This window comes from Octopus sinensis, unplaced genomic scaffold (genome assembly GCF_006345805.1).
Source record: "Octopus sinensis unplaced genomic scaffold, ASM634580v1 Contig11308, whole genome shotgun sequence".
In the NCBI taxonomy this organism is placed as follows: Eukaryota; Metazoa; Mollusca; class Cephalopoda; order Octopoda; family Octopodidae; genus Octopus; species Octopus sinensis.
Genome location: NW_021832311.1, coordinates 1 through 23,511, shown reverse-complemented (window position 1 = coordinate 23,511; position 23,511 = coordinate 1). Strand labels below are relative to the sequence as shown.

The following is a 23,511-nucleotide window of genomic DNA, read 5'->3' as shown; positions in this document are numbered from 1 at the left end:
ACTACTATGAAATATTTTACTGTTATCATATAAAATATAATAAACTGCAACCATACGAAAAATATTCGACTATTACATAAATATATTATGAAGGCGATGTCCCAGTATGGCTACAGTCCAATGATTGAAATCAATTGAAAACCAGCTCAAGGCGGCCGTATTTTACGAGGGAACGCAGATGGAACCCTTCCGCAAGCGAAGACTGACTCTGTCGACGTTGTCACACTCAGGCGAAGCGTACAGGCTGAGGGGCGAAAGGCTTGTGACCCTGAAATCACTGAGATAGCTGCTGATGTTACAAAAGGATTTCCGTCATTGCGACTGCTTCAGAAGGAGAACTTGGAATACTTCTGAGGGCAAAGCATCTCCGATGTTTATTATTATGTATTTTGAAAATGTAATGCCATGTTATGATGTGTAGCGGCGTGTCTTATTGTGGCCATCACCACTGATGAAGACTAAGGCCATGAACACTACGACGTCACCCCTTGGCACTATCTCCACCCAATCAGTGATCGATTGTTTAACGATCTGTTGGCAGGTTTTTTACACACACACACACACACACACACACACACACACACACACACACACACACACACACACACAAATACACACACACGCAAAAAAAAAAAAACTCCGAAAAACTGGCTCACTTGAATTTTGAAGCTCCACCAGTCGACGCTTACGTAGTTGCTATCACTTATTTCAACCAATCAGAGTTGCTCCTTTTAGCGCGCTAGCGAAAATTCTATTTCCAGTCCTTTCATTTGATAAAATACCTACTCTTTAACTGACAGTGTCACAATGAGGCACAATTTTGTGCCATAATCAGATGACATTCTCTTACGTATTCTCAAAAACTAACAGAAGAAGGTTTTGTCGCAGCTACACGATTTCAACGACGTTGAAAGACAACTTGTTCCCGCCGTGAAAAACTGCAAAAGAACACTTTTTCACATGTTCCACATGTACATGTTGTAAACAAAGCTGTGTGGTTAAGAAGCTCGCTTTGCAACCGCGTAGTTTCGGGTTCAATATCGCTACGTGGCACTTTGGGCAAGTGTCTTCTGATATGGCCTCGGCCGAACAAAAGCCTTGTGAGTGTGAGTGGATTTAGATGATGTAAACTGAAAGAAGCCCGTTGTATATATATGTATGTATGTGTGTGTGCGCGCATGTATTTTTTATGTTGTGTTTGTCTCTTACCACAGCTTGACAACCGGTATTGGTTTGTTTAAGGCGGTGAGCTGGCAGAGACGTTAGCACGCCGGGCGAAATGCTTAGCGGTATTTCGTCTGCCGTTACGTTCTGAGTTCAAATTCCGCCGAGGTCCACTTTGCCTTTCATCCTTTCGGGGTCGATAAATTAAGTACCAGTTACGCACTGGGGTCGATATAATCAACTTAATCCATCTGTCTGTCCTTGTTTGTCCTCTCTGTGTTTAGCCCTTTGTGGGTAGTAAAGAAATAGGTATTGGTTTGTTTACGTCCCCGTAACTTAGTGGTTCGGCCAAAAACGACTGATAGAATTAATACCAGGCTTTAAAAACAGAAATAGTCCTGAGGTGGGTTTGTTTGACTAAACCCTTCAAGGCGATGGCCCAGCATGGCCACAGACCAATGACCGAAGCAAGTACAAGAAAAACGATAAAAAATGAGTCTAAAAACCTCTCATTGATTCCAGAGGGTTTTTAAAATTTTTTGTGACCTCAACCATTTCGTAGAGCCTGCTATTTCTGTGAAATATGATTTTGATGGTGGAACGGTAGAATTGTTAGAACGAAGGGTAAAATCCTTAGTGATATTTCGGATCTCAATGTTTTGATTTCAGTTCCCACCGGTGCTAACTTAGTCGTTCATCTTTCAGGTCCTAAGCTCACTTTAATAGTCTTTTCTACTCTAGACACAAGGCCCGAAATTTTTGGGGAATGGGGTGGCAGTCGATTAGATCGACCCCAGTATGCAACGGGTACTTAATTTATCGACCCCGAAAGGATGAAAGGCAAAGTCGACCCCGGCGGAATTTGAACTCTGAACGTAACGGCAGACGAAATACCTATTTCTTTACTACCCACAAGGGGCTAAACACAGAGGGGACAAACAAGGACAGACAAACGGATTAAGTCGATTATATCGATCCCAGTGCGTAACTGGTACTTATTAAATCGACCCCGAAAGGATGAAAGGCAAAGTCGACCTTGACAGAATTTGAACTCAGAACGTAACGGCAGACGAAATACCTATTTTTTACTGCCCACAAGGAGCTAAATACAGAGAGGACAAACAAGGACAGACAAATGGATTAAGTCGATTACATTGACCCCAGTGCGTAACTGGTACTTATTTAATCGACCCCCGAAAGGATGAAAGGCAAAGTCGACCTCGGCGGAATTTGAACTCAGAACGTAAAGACAGACGAAATATCGCTAAGCATTTCGCCCGGCGTGCTAACGTTTCTACGAGCTCGCCGCCTTTAATATTATTAAAGTACCTGTTAAGTACTGGAGTTGATCTAATATTCCTAAAGTATCACCCAAATATTTGGGTCAGTTAAAGTACATCAAATTCTGGAGTCAATTTAACATTATTAATTGTACTCGCCTAGTATTGAAATTAAAATGCTTAGCGGTATTTCGTCAGTCTTTACGTTCTGAGCTCAAATTCCACCGAGGTGGACTTTGCCTTCCATGCTTCGGGTCGATAAATTAAGTATCAGTTGCATACTGGTGTCGATCTAATCGACTGGCCCTCTCCCCGCCAGAAATTTCGGGCCTTGTGCCTTGAGTAGAAAAGAATATTATTAATTGCACCCACCGAGTACTGGAGTCAATTAGGTATTTCTAAAGTACCAACAAAGTACTGAAATCAATTAAAAGTTAATTAAGGTGATGAGTTATCAGAATCATTAACAAACGAGGCAAAATGCTTCGCGGCATTTCATCCGTCTTTATGTTCTGAGTTCAATTTCCGCCGAGGTCGACTTTACCTTTCATCCTTTCGGGGTCGATAAAAGGATCTTTTCGGTTTGAACGGGAGTTTTTCTAGCGGTGTCATATGAAATTGTCACCCATAATTATGACCCTAGTATCGATCTATTGCATTTCAATCTGTTTTAGGGTTAGGGTTAGAGGTGGGGAGAAGGGTATCTTTTTTTCTTCACAAATATAAATAAACCCAATCTGTTTCTTAAACGAGGGACATATTCATACGGTACAGAATGTTTTTTTTTTTTTACCTCAATAGACGTCAGTGATTGGTTGAAATTGCAGAAATTGAAGAAAAAAACAACAAATATCTTACAAACTATAGAATTTTCTCAATAAAGCCAAGAGAAAAAGATGTTTTATAAACACATTCTACCAGTATACGAAGTTTAAAATTTTTTAGTTACCTAGAAATTATGTTACAAACTGCCGTTCAAACCGAAAGGATCCCGTCCGTCTTTACGTTCTGAGTTCAATTTCCGCCGAGGTCGACTTTACTTTTCATCCTTTCGGGGTCGATAAAATAAGAACCATTCGAGCAGTGGTGGTGGTGATGGTGGTCGGGTCGATGTAATCGACCTATCCCCTCCGCCGAATTTACTGGCTTTGTTACTAAAATTTGAAGCTAATATTATTCGTATAGAGTATGATAGACGTGAATGGAATTACAACAGAAAACTCAAGACACTTAGTAAACTACTTGAGATGCAACAACATGTTTAAGTGAAAGACACAACACGTAATGGCTCGATATTTAGATGTTGTTATACAACCTGTTAAACATTCCTGCTCCTGTTCTCTCTCTTCTTACCTTTTTGTTTTTTTTTTATTTTCAAACTTTAAAATGCAACTATTTACTCTTTTACTCTTTTACTTGTTTCAGTCATTTGACTGCGGCCATGCTGGAGCACCGCCTTTAATCGAGCAACTCGACCCCGGCACTTATTCTTTTGTAAGCCCAGTACTTATTCTATCGGTCTCTTTTTGCCGAACCGCTAAGTGACGGGGACACACAGAGGGGACACACACAGACACACAAACATAGACACGCATACATATATATATATATATACATATATACGACGGGCTTCTTTCAGTTTCCGTCTACCAAATCCACTCATAAGGCTTTGGTCGGCCCGAGGCTATAGTAGAAGACACTTGCCCAAGGAGCCACGCAGTGGGACTGAACCCGGAACCATGTGGTTGGTAAGCAAGCTACTTACCACACAGCCACGCCTGCGCCTATTTCAATACATTTTGTAAATAACGTTTCACTAAGTTAAGTGATAAGCAAACTTGTAAAATACATGTTTGCGAACTATTTGGGATAGTGGAAAACTTGAAGGAAATTAAAAAATATAACGGAAGATAGTGTTCATGCGTCTGGTTTAAAGAAAAAAGATTATTTAGAGATTTGTTTCTTTAAATGAAGACTCTATTAACAGAGCATTTCTCTTGTAATCTATAACTGAACTGGCACAAGCCATATAGGGAATCGTTAACTATTTAATTCCAAAAAGGTAAAGTATTGAATAATCAACTGATAAGCTACTGAAATTCGCGTATTTTCGACCCATTTAGTGCTATAAATATCCGTCCTTATATGGGCAGGTCAAGTATTTTCTTCTGTTTGTGTGTGTGTGTGAAAGAAAGAAAGAAAGAAAGAAAGAAAGAGATAGAGATAGAGATAGAGAGAGATAGAGAAAGAGCGAGAGAGAGAGAGAGAGAGAGAGAGAGAGAAGAGAGAGAGAGAGAGAGAGAGAATTCAAAATGAAATGACAGTAATTTTTTTCGACGCCCAGAATGTGAGGAAAGCCACTTCCACAATCAGTTCATCCTCAACCACTTCTATTTTAACCAGTTAAGGAAACAAACTCGTTTTTATTATTTGTTATTTCAGTTTAAAATGTGGGCGCAATTCTTCCTCTGTCCACCCCCACCCCCACCATCTCCGCCGACTCACCCTTCTCTTTCTCTCTCTCTCTCTCTCCCTCCCTCCTTCCTTTCTACTTGCTGATCACGTGAACAAATTGTGAGTCAGTCAGTAGCTGGTGTTTGATTATAAATAAAAAGAAAGCGCAGCTCGCCTCAGTTACAGACGACGTCTGCAGTCACCGTGGATTTTCATTCATTTGAATAATAATAATAAACAGAAAGGAAATCTTTTTGTAACTTTAAATTCGTTTGGAACTTAAGCATTTATTAAAAATGAATAACCGTGCCAAAAAATGTGGAATAAGCGCTGATGTACAAGCCAAAGTAAGTTTTATTTATTTATTTGCTTAATATATTTTCTCCGATTTTGAGTTTTTAATAATTCGCAATATTTCGGCCTCCCCACCACACTTTTTTTTTTCCGTTTCTGGGACCCCCATGAAAAGGTAGAGTTTCCCCCTTTTCAGTGAGTGTACGAAAGGTGGAATTTAATTACTTATTACAAATGATAACCGAATATCAATAATACTTATTTCTTTATTGCCCACAAGGGGCTAAACACAGAGGGGACAAACAAGGACAGACAAAGGGATTAAGTCGATTATATCGACCCCCCAGTGCGGGCTGGCAGAAACGTTAGCACGCCGGGCGAAATGCTTAGCAGTATTTCGTCTGCCGCTACTCTCTGAGTTCAAATTCCCCCGAGGTCGACTTTGCCTTTCATCCTTTCGGGGTCGATAAATTAAGTACCAGTTACGCACTGGAATCGATGTAATCGACTCAATCCGTTTGTCTGTCCTTGTTTGTCCTCTCTGTGTTTAGCCCCTTGTGGGTAGTAAAGAAATAGGTATTTAATTCATCGACCCCGAAAGGATAAGGCAAAGTCGACCTCGGCGTTCAAATACTTCATTAGCGGTGATTTATTATTTTTTTTTTTAATGAAATTCATACCTTCACTAAAATACCGGGTAAAAAAAAAATCGAAGGAGAAGGCCAACATCTGAAATAATTAGCTAATTAAGATATGTACTTCGGTAATTAATAGACCTGCTTTACTCATGAAAATTACAAAGGCAGTAAGAAAATATTTTGAATGTTTTTGCAAATGAAATTCTGAATGAACAAGCGTTTTCTCAATTGAATGTAACAGCGAGAGTGGACAGTATTGGCAACTAAAACACAAAACTTCTACAGTGACGTTTCTGTTATTGCGATCTAACCAATAGCCCGCTCATTTGATTTGCTAAAAATAACAGCCAAATATTTCTCCAGTTCTTCTGCCCTAAAATTCTATGGACACCTTGGGTAATGTAGTTGGTTCTAGGTGTAGCGTCGAATGTTGTTCAAGTTCTCCCAACCACTTGATGTATTTCAGATTTTCTCAAATTTTCCGATTGATTAAGATTACATAACTTTAAATACTTGTAACTTCTTCTTGATTCTGGTTAAAGGTATTCCAGTCGCAATCGGCGGGATGTCGGGGATGTTTGGGGGTAGGGGGTAGCATCTTGCTAAATTTCATCCAACCACTTGAAGTTTTACAAATTTTCAGAATTTTTTTTTTTAATGTAGTTTTGCATTAATTTTTTTTTAATCGATGAAAAAACTAATTTCTCGGTGGGGAAAAAAATTAATGCAATTTAAGTCCTCAAATGCAAAACTACATTAAAAAAAAAGAAAGTGGTTGGAGGAAATTTAACAGGATGCTACCCCTTCCCCTTACCATTCCCGAAACCCCGATGATTGCGACTGGAATACCTTTAACCATAGGCCTACTCTATAAGGACTGTCATAGGGATAAACAGCGACGAACAATGAACAATTCTGCGGAATTTAAACCCATCTACCAAATTCTCAAATTTCCCTTAAGCTTAATCTATAAGAATTTATATTCTTTTTAATGTCTTTTCAATTGATTTATTTCTTGGTTGCACTTTAGTTTATTTTTATTTTTCATCTAAAAGTATTATGTATTTTTCACCATTTACGACTCCGTCAGATAAACTTTCTGTTGACGATTTCAAAAAAGACACCGAAACAGATTTTTTTCTAAACAATGACTCTGGATTAAGTTTTATCATAGATTTGTCTTTTTATTTTAAAATTTGAGCTGAATATAACATTTTCCTAATTCTATTGAGCGCAAATTGTTTCTTTGTGGTTTGTCATTTAAAATAAGCAATAATCAGACTTTCTACACGTCCCACCCAATATCTTGTAATTAATTTAACGGTAATAAACATTGTTGTTTATCCACCATCCTCGTCTAACCAGAAAAAGGAAACCTAGGGTCAAAGATCATCCCGTATCCTTTTATTTTTATTTCCTGCAATAGTCTACCTTGGACAACATTACCAAATGTTTTCGATTACTTGTAGGCATTTGCATTACTAAAAAAAGGACGAAGAGGGCATTTCCTGAGCGAGCTCTGGTGATGCCCATTAGGTTCATTTGAGGGCTACCTTTAACGGTACAAACTCTATCTGTACAACTTGACTGCAAGGTGGAATTTGCGGTAGATTCATTTGCTATTTCTAGCAGATCAAGCGACCATGTAGCAACGCCCACGTTGGGTCGACTGGTTTAGCGTAACTTTAGTACATGACGTCTAAGGCGGGAAAATCGAGGAGCGCGGCGATGAGAAAAGAGGCAATTAAAAATTTGTCACGGGCAATTAATATTTTGTATAGTTCGGCTCTCCTAGTTAACTATTCTCTCTCTAACTCGGTTGAGTTTCCGTTAAACCGGGTTAATGAGAAGTTTCACTTTGTAGTTGGTGTTTTTTTTTTTCTTTTTCACGAAGCTTAAAAGTCGCCGGATTACTCTTTTACTCTTTTATTTGTTTCAGTCATTTGACTGCGGCCATGCTGGAGCACCGCCTTTAGTCGATCAAATCGACCCCGAGACTTATTCTTTTGTAAGCCCAGTACTTATTCTATCGGTCTCTTTTTGCCGAACCGCTAAGTGACGGGGACGTAAACACACCAGCATCGGTTGTCAAGCAATGCTAGGGGGACACACACAAACACACACACATACATACATATATATATATATATATATATATATATATATATATACAACAGGCTTCTTTCAGTTTCCGTCTAACAAATCCACTCACAAGGCATTGGTCGGCCCGGGACTATAGCAGAAGACACTTGCCCAAGATGCCACGCAGTGGGACTGAACCCGGAACCATGTGGTTGGTTAGCAAGCTACTTACCACACAGCCACTATTTTTTTTTCTTTACCTGCAGTAGAACTCAGGAAAATTTTATACAAGATTCAATATTGCATAATTTGGCACACTATTACACTAATAGGAACACTATTACAGAATGACTTCGGTTTTATTCTATTTACTATTGATAAGAAAAGAGGTTTCTAAATACCTTCGGCTGTGTAGTTAAGAAGCTCGCTTTGCAATCACTTCGCTTCCAGTTCGCGGCACCTTGGGCAAATGTGGATTGGATCCACGGGCCGATCAATGCCTTTTTAGCGAATTTGGTAAAAGGAAAGTGGAAGTTCGTCGCGCGCGCGCGCGCGCGCGTGTTTATATCTTTTACTTGTCATTTGACTACGGCCATACTGGAGCACCGCCTTTAGTCGAACAAATCGACCCCAGTACTTTATCGGTTTCTTTTGCTAAACCGCTAAGTTACGAGGACATAAACACACAAACATCGGGCTTCTTTCAGTTTCCGTCTACCAAATCCACTCTCACGGCTTTGGTCGGCTCGAGGCAATAGTAGAAGACACTTGCCCAAGGTGCCGCGCACCCGGAACCATGGGGTTAGAAAGCAAGCTTCTTACCATACAACCACAAAAAATGTCTTGTTCTTCCCTATTGCCCTATTGCTTGATCGATGTTTGTTTGCGTCCCCGTAACTTAGCAGTTCGGTAAAGAGACCGTTAGAATAAGTACCGGACTTTACAAAAATAAATTCTGGGGTCGATTTGTTCGACTATACCCTACAAGGCGGTGCTCCAGCATGGCTGAAGTCCAGTGACTGAAACTAAAAGGAAAGCTAAGACCTCAAGTGAGCAAAGTATTTTCTGATTAACTTGGAACCCTTAGATTAAATTTAGTCGCAATGTTATCAAGGTTGGAACTGATTTTATAAGTGACAAAAAGGATACGCTGCATTAATTAAGAAAAGGGCACACCGCATTAATTAACGAAATACAAAAGTACATGCTGTGCTAATTAAGAAATGATAAAAGTACATGCAACGTTAATTAATAAATAGTTGATTTCAATTTTTTTAATTTTGCATCAAATGTAAAAAATAACCTTTTCTACTCTAGACACAAGGCCCGAAGTTTTTAGGGAGGGGGCTAGTCGATTAGACCGACCCCAGTACGCAACTGGTACCTAATTTATCGACCCAGAAAGGATGAAAGGTAAAGTCGACTTCGGTGGGATTTGAACTCAGAACGTAAAGACAGACGAAATATCGCTAAGCATTTCGTCCGGCGTGCTAACGTTTCTGCCAGCTCGCCGCCTTAAATGTAAGAAATAATCAACAACAAAAATAAATTCTTTAACATTGTAGCTTTAGCAGGACTCTTTGAATGCCTTCATCATCATCATCATCATCAGTATCATCATCATTAAGGCGGTAGAATGGTTAGCGCGTCGGATAAAATGTTCAGTGACGTTTCTTCCGGCTCTTTACGGTCTCCGTTCAAATTCTGCCAAGTTCAAATTTATCTTTTCGGGGTCGATGAAATAAGTACCAGTTGAGTACTGAGGTCGCTGTAATCGACCTACTCCGCCGAAATTTCAATCCTTGTGCCCATAAGAGAAAGCATCATCATCACCATAATAATAATAATAATAATAATAATGATCTATTGTAGTTCGTGCCTTTGAAATTGTCCTTAACTCAATTATTTAAAGCTTAACCTTTTAAAAATCTCAGTCTCGTACACTACACTGATATGGTGCCCTCGGCAGATTTTGAACTCGGAATGTACTACTCCAGAACAGATATCGTAAAAACGTCTCACCTGACGTCATAGCAATGCCACTTACACCTCATTATAGTGTTCAAGCGCCTCTGCCAGCTGTCCATATTGTGTTGTGAACGTCACAATACTCTGTAGAACCTGTTTGTTTAGTTGGTGTGAATAAAGCATTTAATATTTAGCGGGAGCAGTGGTGTTAGTGTTGCAATAAAGGTTTTCTAACATTTAGTCTCATTACTTTCTTCTGATTGCTTTTATCGATCTGCGGAGAGAATCAATAGATTGAGAAGGGCTTATATATATGTATATATATATATAACAATAATGACAACCAGTTACCTCCCTTTATTTATCTACTAGTGAAGTCATTCACTCGTGAATTTCATCACACACAACATGGACCAAATTTCTTAAGAAAAAATATATATTCAAAACATAATATCATGAATAGTGATAGCGAAACCGGTCGATATATTAAAAATTATATTAAAACTATGTAAGTGTGCGTATTTTCCCTTCTTTTAATTTCTTATATATATATATATATATATATATATATATATATATATATATATTGAGCCAGGCAACATTCTTGTCATGTACCAAATAAATCTCGGGGGGTGGGGTGGCGAAGAGACCTTTCCGTACAGTCGTGTCGGCTAAGTGGTTTTGAGGGTGGAAAACTAATTTTCTTTACGCTGCTTTTACCATTGGGAAATAGAAGCACATTAAAACACCCCCGCTTTAAATTAGCTATCTACCTATCCATCAATCTCTTGTTCGATTTTAGCTACAAACATCCGGCAAATATCAGCAACATTGATTTTTTTTTTTTTTTAATTATGACTAACGATCGATCTCTGATGAAAAGCATAACTTAATGGCCTTGCCTAAGAACATCTGTGACAGCTGTAATTTGGAACTAAAAATGACCGATATAAGTTATAACTACGTGCCGGTTTATAACGACGTTGTCGGTTTAAGTGTTTTCATTTCTAAACTAAAAGTTGTCAAATGAATCTAGCATGGAGAAAATAAAGATGCCCAAAATTCTCTCTTCATATTCTGTAGTTATCTCACAGATAACATTTGAGCTTCTTGGATTCTTCCAGCCATTTATTCTTGGCTGTTGCATCTCAACCGTTAAAACCATATATATTTTTTTATCCCTGTTCTCCGAATTGCTACGAGTCTATTTTCATGATTCTGATTGGTTCTTGTCAGTCAACATCTCCACCAATAAAATTTTAAAAAATCATTTGCAGAATTGTACAAGTCCTCTCAAACTTTCGAATCGCTGACACACACCGAAATACGAACTTTTCGTTTCTAAACGACGTTATTCTTTCTGGGCAATCAATTTTGGAATAATTCTTTGTCTTGAGGATGGAGGGGAGGGGTACAGTCTCGTAATGAAATTATGGTAAAAGCAATGGGTGATATTATCAAGGAAGCTCCATCACTCTCTTGGCTTTTCTTTTCATGCAAAAAGCTTCAAGTATTTTGTATTTAGCTCCAGTCTGATGCCGAATTATTTTAAATGTAAAAAAAAAAAATTTCTTTATTACATCATATCTAAGTTTTTGATTATATTTCCATTCACATCTAGACTGCATTATAGAAACACACGCACACTGACGTCATAAGAATTTGTAAACTTCGGGAGAACATGAAATAACCTTCCTTTGAAAGGTGGACCTCGAAGTAGATAAAGCTATAAATGATATTGGGTTAAAACACTCCTTGGCTCGAAAAAGTTGAGGGCTGCCCATGGAATTCGTACTCAAATTTCCTAAAAAGGAATTATATATCTCTATCTCGTATCTGACTGCTACTTTATTTTACTAACCCAGTCCTCTGAAAGATGAATGGTAAAGTTGACCTTGCTGATGTTTGAACTCGTAATAAAAGAAGTTGTAATTAACTACCACTAAGCACTACATTACACACTTCAACGCTTCTTTTCAAATTTCCGGGGTCAAGTCTATTAATGTACGAATCAAATACAGGGCTGATTTATAATCATGTAAAACATCTTGAATGGACTAAAATGACTCTGGCGTCAGCAAGACAAAATGTAATACCGTCCTTCTTGAAACTTCTTCACATTTAAGATATGTATCAAGACATTGGCTGTTCCAGCTGTTGACAGCCTACCCTTGACCTATGCTGACGTCATAAAGTATCAGCTGCCAACAGTTACATAGTCTTTTTTTTTTTCTTATTTGATGTCGCAGTCCGGCGAAAATTTCACTGTTGACTCGTCAGCCATTGCTATGACAAACAATTTTTTGTTATAGCCTTTCCTTAAAAGGAAAGGAATGTGCAAGTTAGCTGATGTTTAACATTGCGACTAATGTCTTGTTTATAAGTTGGGCTTGTCTTTAACAATCAAGATAAACTTTATGAATAGGTCGTGTGAGCAACTTAATACTTGCGAATAATTCATAACAGCCGATGAGAATAAATAAATTTAGAACAACCTGTCAAGCTGGCGTCATAGTCACTTTATTTTTTTAAATCGATTTATATATATATATATATATATTATATATATATATATATATATATATATAATATATATTATATATATAAAGCTGAAGTTGTCTGTGTGTGGCAGGTTTGGTAGCCTTCAACTAACACTATCTCCTCCGGGACCCTGCGGCGCGAGTTGACCAAAATTGAGAGTATGATAGAAGGTTTGCTCCTCCTTCCGTAAAAGAAAAAAAAATCAAATCGGACCATGTTAACACCAAACATTATTTACATCAAGGTGCCTTTTTTCTATGAAAATTCCTATTCTTTTACGATTTTTTTTTACTGCTGTGTCCTCATTTTTCGGTGTATTTCAACCAGAAAAATGTTCACTTAAAGAGAGTGACAATTTTTACTTTTCAAAAATTCCAATTCTAAATGGTCGAAAAGAAAACAAGCCCGAGCAACGCTGGGCTATTCTGCTAGTATATATATATGTATATATATATATATATATATATATATATATATATATATATATATATATTTATCATTGTATAAAAACTAGTTCAGTTTCAATTTGAAAATTGGCACTTGCATTATTCCCGAATGTGTATCTTGAAATTCAACCTGTGAGCATTCAGATTACTCCATCAAATGTTAAAATTATTCATCCACATTGTTCTGAATTATCCATGCATTTCGATGATGTAATTATTTTTCGAATGACATTTGAGGGTAGGTGAGAAAGGTCCAGATCTGGCTATTTTGAACATGAAACAGAATATTTGGGCCTGGTATGACCTGTTTAAATGCTAAAAGGTTAAATATATATATATATATATATATTATATAATATATATTATTATTTAAGAATAGATTTCTTTGCACTATTTGTGTCTAACATTGATACAAAATCAAATTTTTTTATAAAGGGAGTGATAAATCCTCGGTAAGATTCGTTGAAATTTATTGGCCTCTGAACAATACAAGGTTAAGTCAATCTCGGTGGCAGCGGTGATGGTGGTAGGAGGAGGAGGACATGAGTGCAAAACTCAAAGGGACGTAACTAAGTGTACAAAAGTTTATAGTACTATTGATTCTACCGTTGGTAATATACTATGATGTTGAAAAGAAAGCTCACTATTTTAGATTAGTGAATACAATTATTTGTCTGGTTATGATTTGTTTTCTTGTTGGGTGAGAATCTTCCTCAGGCTTTCACGACAATGTCTCGAAAGACGATAGTTGGAAGCAGCAGAGGCACAGCTAGAAGCAAGAGGGGGAGGAGAGGAGTTGGGTCTTGAATGGAGATATTAAGAGGCGCAAAATTCCTCCTCACTATAAGCTATCGTGTCTGCTAGGGCAGGATGGGGACTATATCTATGTTGGCACTCCGTCGGTTACGACGAGGGTTCCAGTTGATCCGACGAACGGAACAGCCTGCTCCTGAAATTAACGTACGAGTGGCTGAGCACTCCACAGACACGTGTACCCTTAACGTAGTTCTCGGGGAGATTCGGCGTGACACAGTGTGTGACAAGGCTGGCCTTTTGAAATACAGGTACAGCAGAAACAGAGAGTGAGAGAAAGTTGTGGTGAAAGAGTACAGCAGGGTTCACCACCATCCCCTGTCAGAGCCTCGTGGAGCTTTAGGTGTTTTCGCTCAATAAACACTCACAACGCCCGGCCTGGGAATCGAAACCGCTGCCCTAACCAATGGGCCATTGCGCCTCCACACTATATGTATATTTGCCCCACCTTAGTGTACTGAGAGCTCTTACTACGCTGCTGGTAGGAAGGGAGAGCCTTCAAACGATTGAGATGCCAGTGGAATATTTAGTTTAAAGTTACTAAGGAGCGTCAGTGTTACAGTAAATTCTCACTGAAAATTGGTTGCACTTTTGGCATTAATATCGTTAGACGAGCAACACGTGTTCTTGGGGCTTAAACATATCTACTTTTTTTTTATTTTTAGCTTTAATGACTGAAGCTGCTGATATCACATGTATTAGGCGGGGAAAAGGAAATACGATAATAACTTATTTTTAATTACCTTTTTTTTTTTTTTTTTTTAGGTGGATTCAAAGTACGATGAAGCGTTAGCATCAGAAGGTCTTCAGTGGATTCATGATGTTTTAGAAAAACATGGTGACCCTCAAGAATTTGACGTTTCTGGTAATCGCGCGAACTTTGAAAGTGTACTCTCTGATGGATACCTTCTAGCTAAGTAAGTGTATTGTCTTCAGCTCTGTTCTCTCTTTTTTTTATTTTCATTCAGTCAAACGTTCGCGTTTGCAGTGTTTTCTTTCTTGCAGCTAAACTTTAGAATCAATATATCATTCGATCACATTTAACTCCTCGATGGAACATAAAGCTGACCACTTCATTCGTATTCTATAGAACCCAAGTTCGTTGTGATTTCTCAAAGCGGGTCTGCAGAGCGAATCTAAAACGTAGCGCCGTAGTTGGTTGCAACGATGGATTTTTGGTTAATGCTTGCTTTTCAACTGCCTAGTTCGGGGTCCAGTCCAACTGAGCGTCACATTTGGCGAGTGTGTTCTGCTATAGCTTTGGCCTGACTGATACTTTGTGAGTGGAATACGGGAGCTGGAAACTGTAGAAGCCCGTTGTGTATGCGTCTGTATTCGTTTAGGCGTGTGTGCATTAAATCTTGTTTTAGGATGCGAGAGAAATGAAAATAAATTGTGAAAAGAGATGAAATCTTCAAGTGATAACATTAATGAAACGGAATACATATTTTGCACTGTGAATGATTCCACATTCACTGATGCTTGGAGGGAGTGGATTAAGTATTGAGAGAGAGAGAGAGAGAGAGAGAGAGGAGAGAGAGAGAGAGAGATCACACATGTACAACGTTTCAAAATGGTATTTCCAGCAGATAATGTCCAAGGAAAGACTTATTCCGTGACTTGCAGCTCGATGCAGGTTTGTTAACACGGTTAGAAGCGACTGCTGGAAAAATCCTGCCAAGTTAAGGAAGTGGACAGAAGCAATTTATAACAAACTAAATCTTTGACTGATTGTTGACCCGTGTTATCCCGGATCAATTCGTGTTAAGCGTAACATAGATCACAATTGATCGTACCGCGTTAACTCGCATCTGTGACAACGAATCAGTGATAAACGAGACTGTATACGAAGTAAACAAGCTAATCCATAACCATTAGCCGACCAACAATTGTTTTTATGTCTTTGTGAAAGAGATTACTCATAGATTTTAATGTAATCTTTTGAATTAGAGATGAAGCAGAATTTGGCATTGAGTGCCGAATTAGATTATATCAGATTACGTCATGAGGCTCCTAGTCACAACCGAATTTCAAGGATCCAAATGATGTTAAGACTCAAATGAATAATTGAAGGGAGTTTAAATTCTTTTATTCCTCTCCTGTTCTAACGGTTATACACGTGAGACACGTCATTATTATTTAACGTCTGCCTTCTACGTTGGCATTGACTGAACGGATTAACAAATTCCGAAGGATCAAGGGACTGTTTTGATCCCGTGTCTCAATTTTTGGCATAGTTTTTGATTGATGCTGAATCCCCCTTAATATCAGCCAGTTTACAAAGTGTCCTTGGTGACTTTTTTTTTTTTTTTTTCGAGGTTATAGCACTAGTGAGGTCATCATGTAACTCGCAAGACTAACAAACCTCTCGACTGACTGAGTGAGTGTTGTAGAGAGCGAAGGTTATAGAGCTAGCCTGTATCAGATGAGTGTGAGTAATTGGAGTGGAACTTGAAAGAGATAAAGATTGTGGTGACGCACGCGACGGGATTCTTTGGTTCCGTGTACCAGATTCACTCAGAAGCCTTTAGTTGACCAGAGGCAATAGTAGAAGACACTTGCCCAAAGAGCCATACTGTGGGACCGAACCCGAGATCATATGGTTGGGAAGCAAACTTCTTACCCCACAACCAATATATTCAAAACATATTTTTTCATCTATTTTTACGTGATACGAACAAAAACAATTTCAAATATTGTCCCATCTTTCCCGGAGAAGCTGCTTTACTTTATATTTGTATCATTTTTTATTTGTAGACTCATCAGTGTATTGAACCCTGGTTGTATCAGCTCGAACAAACTTTCAAAACGACCAACGATGACGTTTAAGAAAATGGAATTGATAGAAATGTTCCTTTCAAAGATAAAAACCTATGGTGTGCCAGACCACGAGCTATTTGCAACAATTGATCTTACCGAAGCACAAAATCTTAACCAAGTTGTTGTTTGTTTACAAGGTTTAGGCCGAAAGGTAGGTCACACTCTATTGATGGAAACATTATGGTGTGTGTATGTAAATGCGTTACACACACACACACACACGCGCGTGCATACATAGATAGATATGTCTGTTTTATATACGTATAGGTACTTAAGTATATCACGTGATCACGTGACCGACCAGTCCATCAGATGTAGTTACACATCGCTGGTCACAATGCATTCGCATTGTTTTAGCCTTCGAATGACGCCACCCCGCTGGCTAAGCGAGCAGGCCAACAGAAGAAAGAGTGGTGAAAGAGTACATCAGGGATCACCACCCCCTGCTGGAGCCTCATGGAGCTTTTAGGTGTTTTCGCTCAATAAACATTCACAACGCCCGGTCTGGGAATCGAAACCGCGATCCTACAACCGCGAGTCCGCTGCCCTAACCATTGGGCCACTGCGACTCCACTCTTAAGTATATAGATATGTTATATTCAAGGGTGTGCTGAAAAGCTCCTGGCTTTGGGTAAAAGAAAACACAAAATATTCCCCTTTCAGATTCACACATTTATTGCAGCAGTCCTTCAGTTTTTCTAAGCCCTATAAAAGAACTCAGAAAGCATTTGGTTCGTCTTTATGCTCAGAGTTCAAATTCTTCCAAGGTCGACTTTTCGTTTTTTTTTTTTTTTTTTTTTTTTCGGGGTCGATAAATATGCACCAGCTGAGCACTTGGGTCGATATAATCGACATAACCCCCCACCCTCACGAAATTGCTGGCCTTGTTCAAGTATTGTGGAAATGTATAAAATGACTGAGTGTCATTGATTGCAATGAAGTAGCCTCGAGGTTTGAAAAATGATCTGTTTTATTTGTTCCATCTCAGTTATGGGCAAACCGCGGTCCGCCAGGGCTTCCTGAATGGCACACCCACCTTGAATTTATCTTGAACATTTTTTTAGTAGTGCGGCCCGCCTGGTGATGATCTGTCTCATGCGGCCCGCTTCTCGAAAAAGGTTGCCTGTACCTATTCTATAGCATCACAGTTTCACTATGGATTAGCAGGAGATCTCTAAGGAGTCACTCTATTTGCTAGGAATAACTAAATCTTCATATTAAATATCTTTTATAGAAAACACAATTTTGTTATAGATATACAAAAACCTGGGATGGTCATGGCTGGAATCCCTAACCAGGTCTGACCTGGGATTCAATGACAAATGGCAACCACTTTTAGATTAGTGATTCCTAATGTGGGGCATGGGGTCCATTTTTTCTTCGTTTTTAGTGGGACATGGAATTGTGAAAATCTTTTCACAGCAAACCTAATCCACCTGTACTCAGCTTAACCAAATCTGTCCCTCCAGCCAAGCAGACTGTGAGGACTGTTTGCTACAGAACAGGGCTATTCTGATGTCCGAGTGCGGATATTTCTTTACGGAAAGTTTATAATTATGAGAAGTCGATACTCGGTACTTAATAAGAGTTACTGGTAGATTATTTTGTATAAAACACTCTTTTACTTGTTTCACTCATTTGACTGTGGCCGTGCTGGAGCACCGCCTTTAGTCGAGCAAATCGACCCAAGACTTATTCTTTGTAAGCCTGGCACTTATTATATCGGTCTCTTTTGCCGAACCGCTAAGTTACGGGGACGTAAACACACCAGCATCGGTTGTCAAGCGATGTTGGGGGGGGGGGACAAACACACACACACACACACACATATATACGACGGGCTTCTTTCAGTTTCTGTTTACCAAATCCACTCACAAGGCTTTGGTCGGTCCGAGGCTATAGTAGAAGACACTTGACCAATGTGCCACGCAGTGAGACTGAACCCGGAACCATGAGGTTGGTAAGCGAGCTACTTACCACATAGCCACTCCTACACCAAATTGTAATAGAATATTTAAAATTCGTTTTTATCCAACCACCTGTGGGGCATAAATTATTCTGTAAAAGTTATAATGGGGCTCAGGGGAAAATAGACATTTTGATTTAGAAATTGTTTTGAATAGTTTCCTCGTGAACAACTAAATATTTTGGCGCTAAATATCTTCAGATTTATACGAATACTAATAATTTTTTTCCACTTTTGTAGGCTCGCGCAAACGGAGAAATCGGTTTTGGACCACAAGAATCTCAAGCTAATGTCAGGACCTTCACAGAAGAACAGCTGAATGCTGGAAATAGTGTCATAAGTCTTCAGTATGGCTCTAACAAAGGAGCATCACAAGCCGGAATGAGTTTTGGAAAAAGTCGCAAGATTCTTGATTAAATTTCATTCATTCTGTTTTGGTTTGTAAGATAAAAAAAGCTCAATTGTACTTAAAAATGTTTCCGTTCACAGTTCTGTTTGGTCACCGTGTTATACCATCGAGATCCATAAAAGCATATTTGCTATCTGTAGTATGATGACGTCGATCAAACGCTAACCTTTTTATACCAGTCTGCTTGGTGTAGAGACTGCAAGGATTTAAAACTTAATCCCCTTAAGGAAGCAATTCAGTCATCTTGATTAAATCTGAAATATTGATTTCAATCATTTTGGTATCCATTCTCCGCAATTCCTTCATTAGTCAAAGAGGACTGACGAATTACCTTGGTCAAAGTGTCAAGCTTTATTCAAGAAAAAAATGACGTCTAACATTCCTGTTTACTGAAAATAAAATTATTGAAAAAAAATTGTAATTGCTTTAGTTGTTGAATTCATTTCGCTTCATGGGTATAGTGACTCAAACAGCTGGATGTGGAGATTGGCAGAATCGTTAGCACGTCGGACAAAATGCTTTACTTTTCTGAGTTCGCATTCTGCCGAAGTCGACGATGTTTTTTTATCTTTTCAGAGTCGATAAAATAAGCGCCAGTTGAACACTGGAGTCGATGTAATCATCTATCCCTTACCCACAAAATCTCAGGCCTTGTGTCACTAATAAGAAAGGTTATTATTGCAAAATGCTTTGGGGCATTTCCTCCGTCTCATTTCAAAGTGATCGATCAAAAATTGATAATAAAAGTGCCTCCTCATCACCATCACTCTTCTATTCACTTTGTTCCTTCAGGGATCACCTGGACACCTCATTGCCACTATCTCGTTGCAGATTCTGCTGTTCATTTTCTCTCTCTCCCTCTCCCCTAAATGAGAGAAGCTATGCAACTCCTCTCCAGAATTTTCCCCTGCCCCTCTTTCGCCCTGAGTATGAAGCCAACCCCTTTTCCTCGGCGTTCGTAGTCTTACTAGTTGCATGGCGAACTCATCAGTACTGGTGGAACGATGGTGTTGGTTTATCCAGTCGTAGAAACCATACCAAAGCAGACATTGGAACACAATGCAGTCTTTGGATCTATCGTATCATGTCAAACCGTCCAACCCATACCGGCAAGGAATACGGACGTTAAACGAGGATGACGATGTCTTCTATATTTAAAAACAAATCTTTTGATGTGATTCCTAATTTCATTTAAGTCAAAGCTTAAATTATGAGGCAATATTCTTAGTAATATAAGACGTCGAGCTGACAGAAACGTTAGCACGCTGGGCGAAATGCTTAGCGGTATTTCGTCTGCCGCTACGTTCTGAGTTCAAATTCCACCGAGGTCGACTTTGCCTTTCATCCTTTCGGGGTCGATTAATTAAGTACCAATTACGCACTGGGGTCGATATAATCGACTTAATCTGTTTGTCTGTCCTTGTTTGTCCTCTCTGTGTTTAGCCCCTTGTGGGTAGTAAAGAAACAGGTATTTCGTCTGCCGCTACGTTCTGAGTTCAAATTCCGCCGAGGTCGACTTTGCCTTTCATCCTTTCGGGGTCGATTAATTAAGTACCAATTTGTGTACTGGGGTCGATCTAATCGACTTGATCCTTTTGTCTGTCCTTGTTTGTCCCCTCTGTGTTTAGCCTCTTGTGGGTAGTAAAGAAACAGGTATTTCGTCTGCCGTTACGTTCTGAGTTCAAGTTCTGCCGTGGTCGACTTTACCTTTCATCCTTTCGGAGTTGATGTAATCAACTTATTCTGCTCCTGAAATTGCTGGTTTGTGCCAATATTTGAAACTGATATTTCTTAGTAGTATAGTCAACCGATTTTTTTTTTCTTTAAGACCCTTTTCAATGTCGGGTAAGTTTCACGATCACCAAAGAACTCTCCCGATGAAAGCATTTTCCTATCGTAGCTAGAACTGCATTCTAAAGACTCCCTAAGCTGAGATCATAAGAATATCTACTGACTATGCAGTCGTCCCCTAAACTGTTCATACACCATGGAAACTCATTCTTTTAAATCCTTCATTTGTAAAAGCTTTTATCTTGGTACTGCCTGTGTATTTTTTCTCTACTTGTTACTATGCACAAATCCACATGTCAGTTGGCGAAACTTCATTTGCATAATAATAGAAATGGCCTAAAGTTTTTTTTTTTTTCCTGTGAATATCTTTGTCCTACAGTTATTTTCAGAAGAGTATAAATAGAGGAAAAGTGTTCTGGTCATTCTCAGTTTCTGACCATCGTGACCAAGATAAAGGAGTTTAGTGAGGACCTATGTCAACATCTTGTGCATGTCTACAGTGAAGGAAAGGGTTACATGGCCATTTCAAAGCAGTATGATGACCCTGTGGCAACCGTCCAGAGCACAATCAATCAGCTCAAGAGGTTCAACACTGTTAAAAACCTCAGTGGGCGTGGTAGGAAGTGTAAGGTGTCTCCCAAACTTGCCAGGAAAATCTTCCTAGAGGTCAACAACAACTCTCGGACCACAACCAAGGCCCTAACTGAAACGCTTGTTCAGGCAGGGACGAAGATGTTGTGGTCCACAATTGAGCGAGTCTTGCACAGAGATCTCCATGGACGTAGGTCTCGAAAAACGCGTTGCTCAGGAAGAAATATCTAGAGGCTCGCCTGGCCTTTGCTAGAGGTCATCTGAAGTAAGATCCCAGGTTTTGGTCAACCATCCTGTGGTCTGACGGGACGAAGTTGGAGTTATTTGGTCATATGGATGCTGAATACGTCTGGAGGAAGAAAGGAGAAGCATACAAGCCGAAAGACACTGTACCCACCGTCAAGTATGGTGGTGGAAACACAATGCTATGGGGATGTTTCTCTTCCAGTGGCACAAGGAACCTTGTTAAGATCTGACGAACCATGAGAAAGGATTACATCAGGATCCTTGATGAAATAATGAAGGCATCCGCTGAGAAACTCCAACTCTTCCACGACTGGAAGTACTAGCAGGGCAATGATCCGAAACATGCCACTAAGGTAGGGAAGAAATGGTTCAAGGACAATGATGTCAACGTCCTAGAATGGCTAAGCCAGTCCTGACCAGAATCCGATCGAAAACTTGTGGCGAGATTTGTAAACCAGAGTGATGGCTAGTAAACCGACCAACCTGACCCAGTTCGAGGCTTTTGCGAAGGAAGAGTGGGCCAACATCCCACAGGAGACATGCAGGAAGCTTGTGGACATGTACAAGAATCATCTAGAAGCAGTCACAAAAAAAACAAAGGCTATGCTATTGAATATTAAAGAAAGATATTGGACTCGGTAAGTCTAGGGTATGAATAATTTTGAACATTGCATTTTTTGAAAATCCATGAATAAAATACCCCTGAAATGAAGAATTTCTTGAATTGTGTATTGTTATTCTTTCACTTATTGATCACTTATTCAGTCCCACTGCGTGGCATCTTTGGCAAGTGTCTTCTGCTATAGCCCCGGGCCGACCAATGCCTTGTGAGTGGATTTGGTAGACGGAAACTGAAAGAATCCTGTCGTATATATGTATATATATATATATGTATGTGTGTGTGTGTGTCTGTGTCTGTGTTTGTCCCCCTAGCATGGCTTGACAACCGATGCTGGTGTGTTTACGTCCCCGTCACTTAGCGGTTCGGCAAAAGAGACCGATAGAATAAGTACTGGGCTTACAAAGAATAAGTCTCGGGGTCGATTTGCTCGACTAAAGGTGGTGCTCCAGCATGGCCGCAGTCAAATGACTGAAACAAGTAAAAGAGTAAGAGTATATAATTCCTAATCAAACTTGACAAAATTCATTCAGTTCATCACAAATAAAATTTTTTAAAAAAATCACAAAAATTAACAAGGATATGAATAATTTTGAGGACGACTGTATACCTAGAAGAATAACTGATATTGATTGTAACTCTAAAATATTTATCAGGGATTTCCTCCAACTCTACTGTAGCTCTACTCAATCAAAAGAAATTTTAATCTTGCAGCTGCATGGCAACCTCACCAGTCCTGGTGCGATAAAAATAACCCCCCACGCCACCCAAGCTCTAGGTACACATTGTAAAGTGGCTGACGTTAGGTGAGGGCTTGCAGCTGTAGAAACCCAGCTTGAGCAGACATTGGAGTATGATGTGGTTTTTGGGATCGTCACATCCCGATAAGCTATCGAATCCATGGAGGACGAACGTTAAAAGCTGATAATAATGACAATCATTAAACACACGCACAAGGCGACCATGCATCAATATATTGAATTTTGTTTATTATTACCCACAAGGGGCCAAATACAGAGGGGACAAACAAGGACAGACAAACGGATTAAGTCGATTACATCAACTCCAGTGCGTAACTGGTACTTAATTAATCGACCCCGAAAGGATGAAAGGCAAAGTCGACCTCGGCGGAATTTGAACTCAGAACGTAACGGCAGATGAAACACCTATTTCTTTACTACCCACAAGGGGCTAAACACAGAGGTCAAACAAGAACAGACAAACGGATTAAGGCGATTACAACACCGACCCCAATGTGTAAACTGGTACTTAATTATCGACCCCCGAAAGGATGAAAGGCAAAGTCGACCTCGCGGAATTTGAACTCATAACGTAAACAGCGGTCACGAATACGGCTCGCATTTCGCCCGGCGTGCTAACGTTTCTGCC

The 23,511-nt window shown here is 39.4% G+C and overlaps 1 protein-coding gene across 1 annotated transcript; it reads left to right on the top strand.

The window, feature by feature from the left end:
- Positions 1 to 5,029: 5,029 nt before the first annotated feature.
- LOC115228887 (myophilin) lies at positions 5,030 to 19,296 on the top strand. The gene is made up of 4 exons (XM_029799363.2): positions 5,030 to 5,245; positions 14,446 to 14,597; positions 16,438 to 16,651; positions 18,707 to 19,296. The coding sequence occupies exons 1-4, from the start codon at positions 5,195 to 5,197 to the stop codon at positions 18,881 to 18,883; spliced, it is 594 nt and encodes a 197-aa protein (XP_029655223.1). The 5' UTR covers positions 5,030 to 5,194; the 3' UTR covers positions 18,884 to 19,296.
- Positions 19,297 to 23,511: the final 4,215 nt, after the last annotated feature.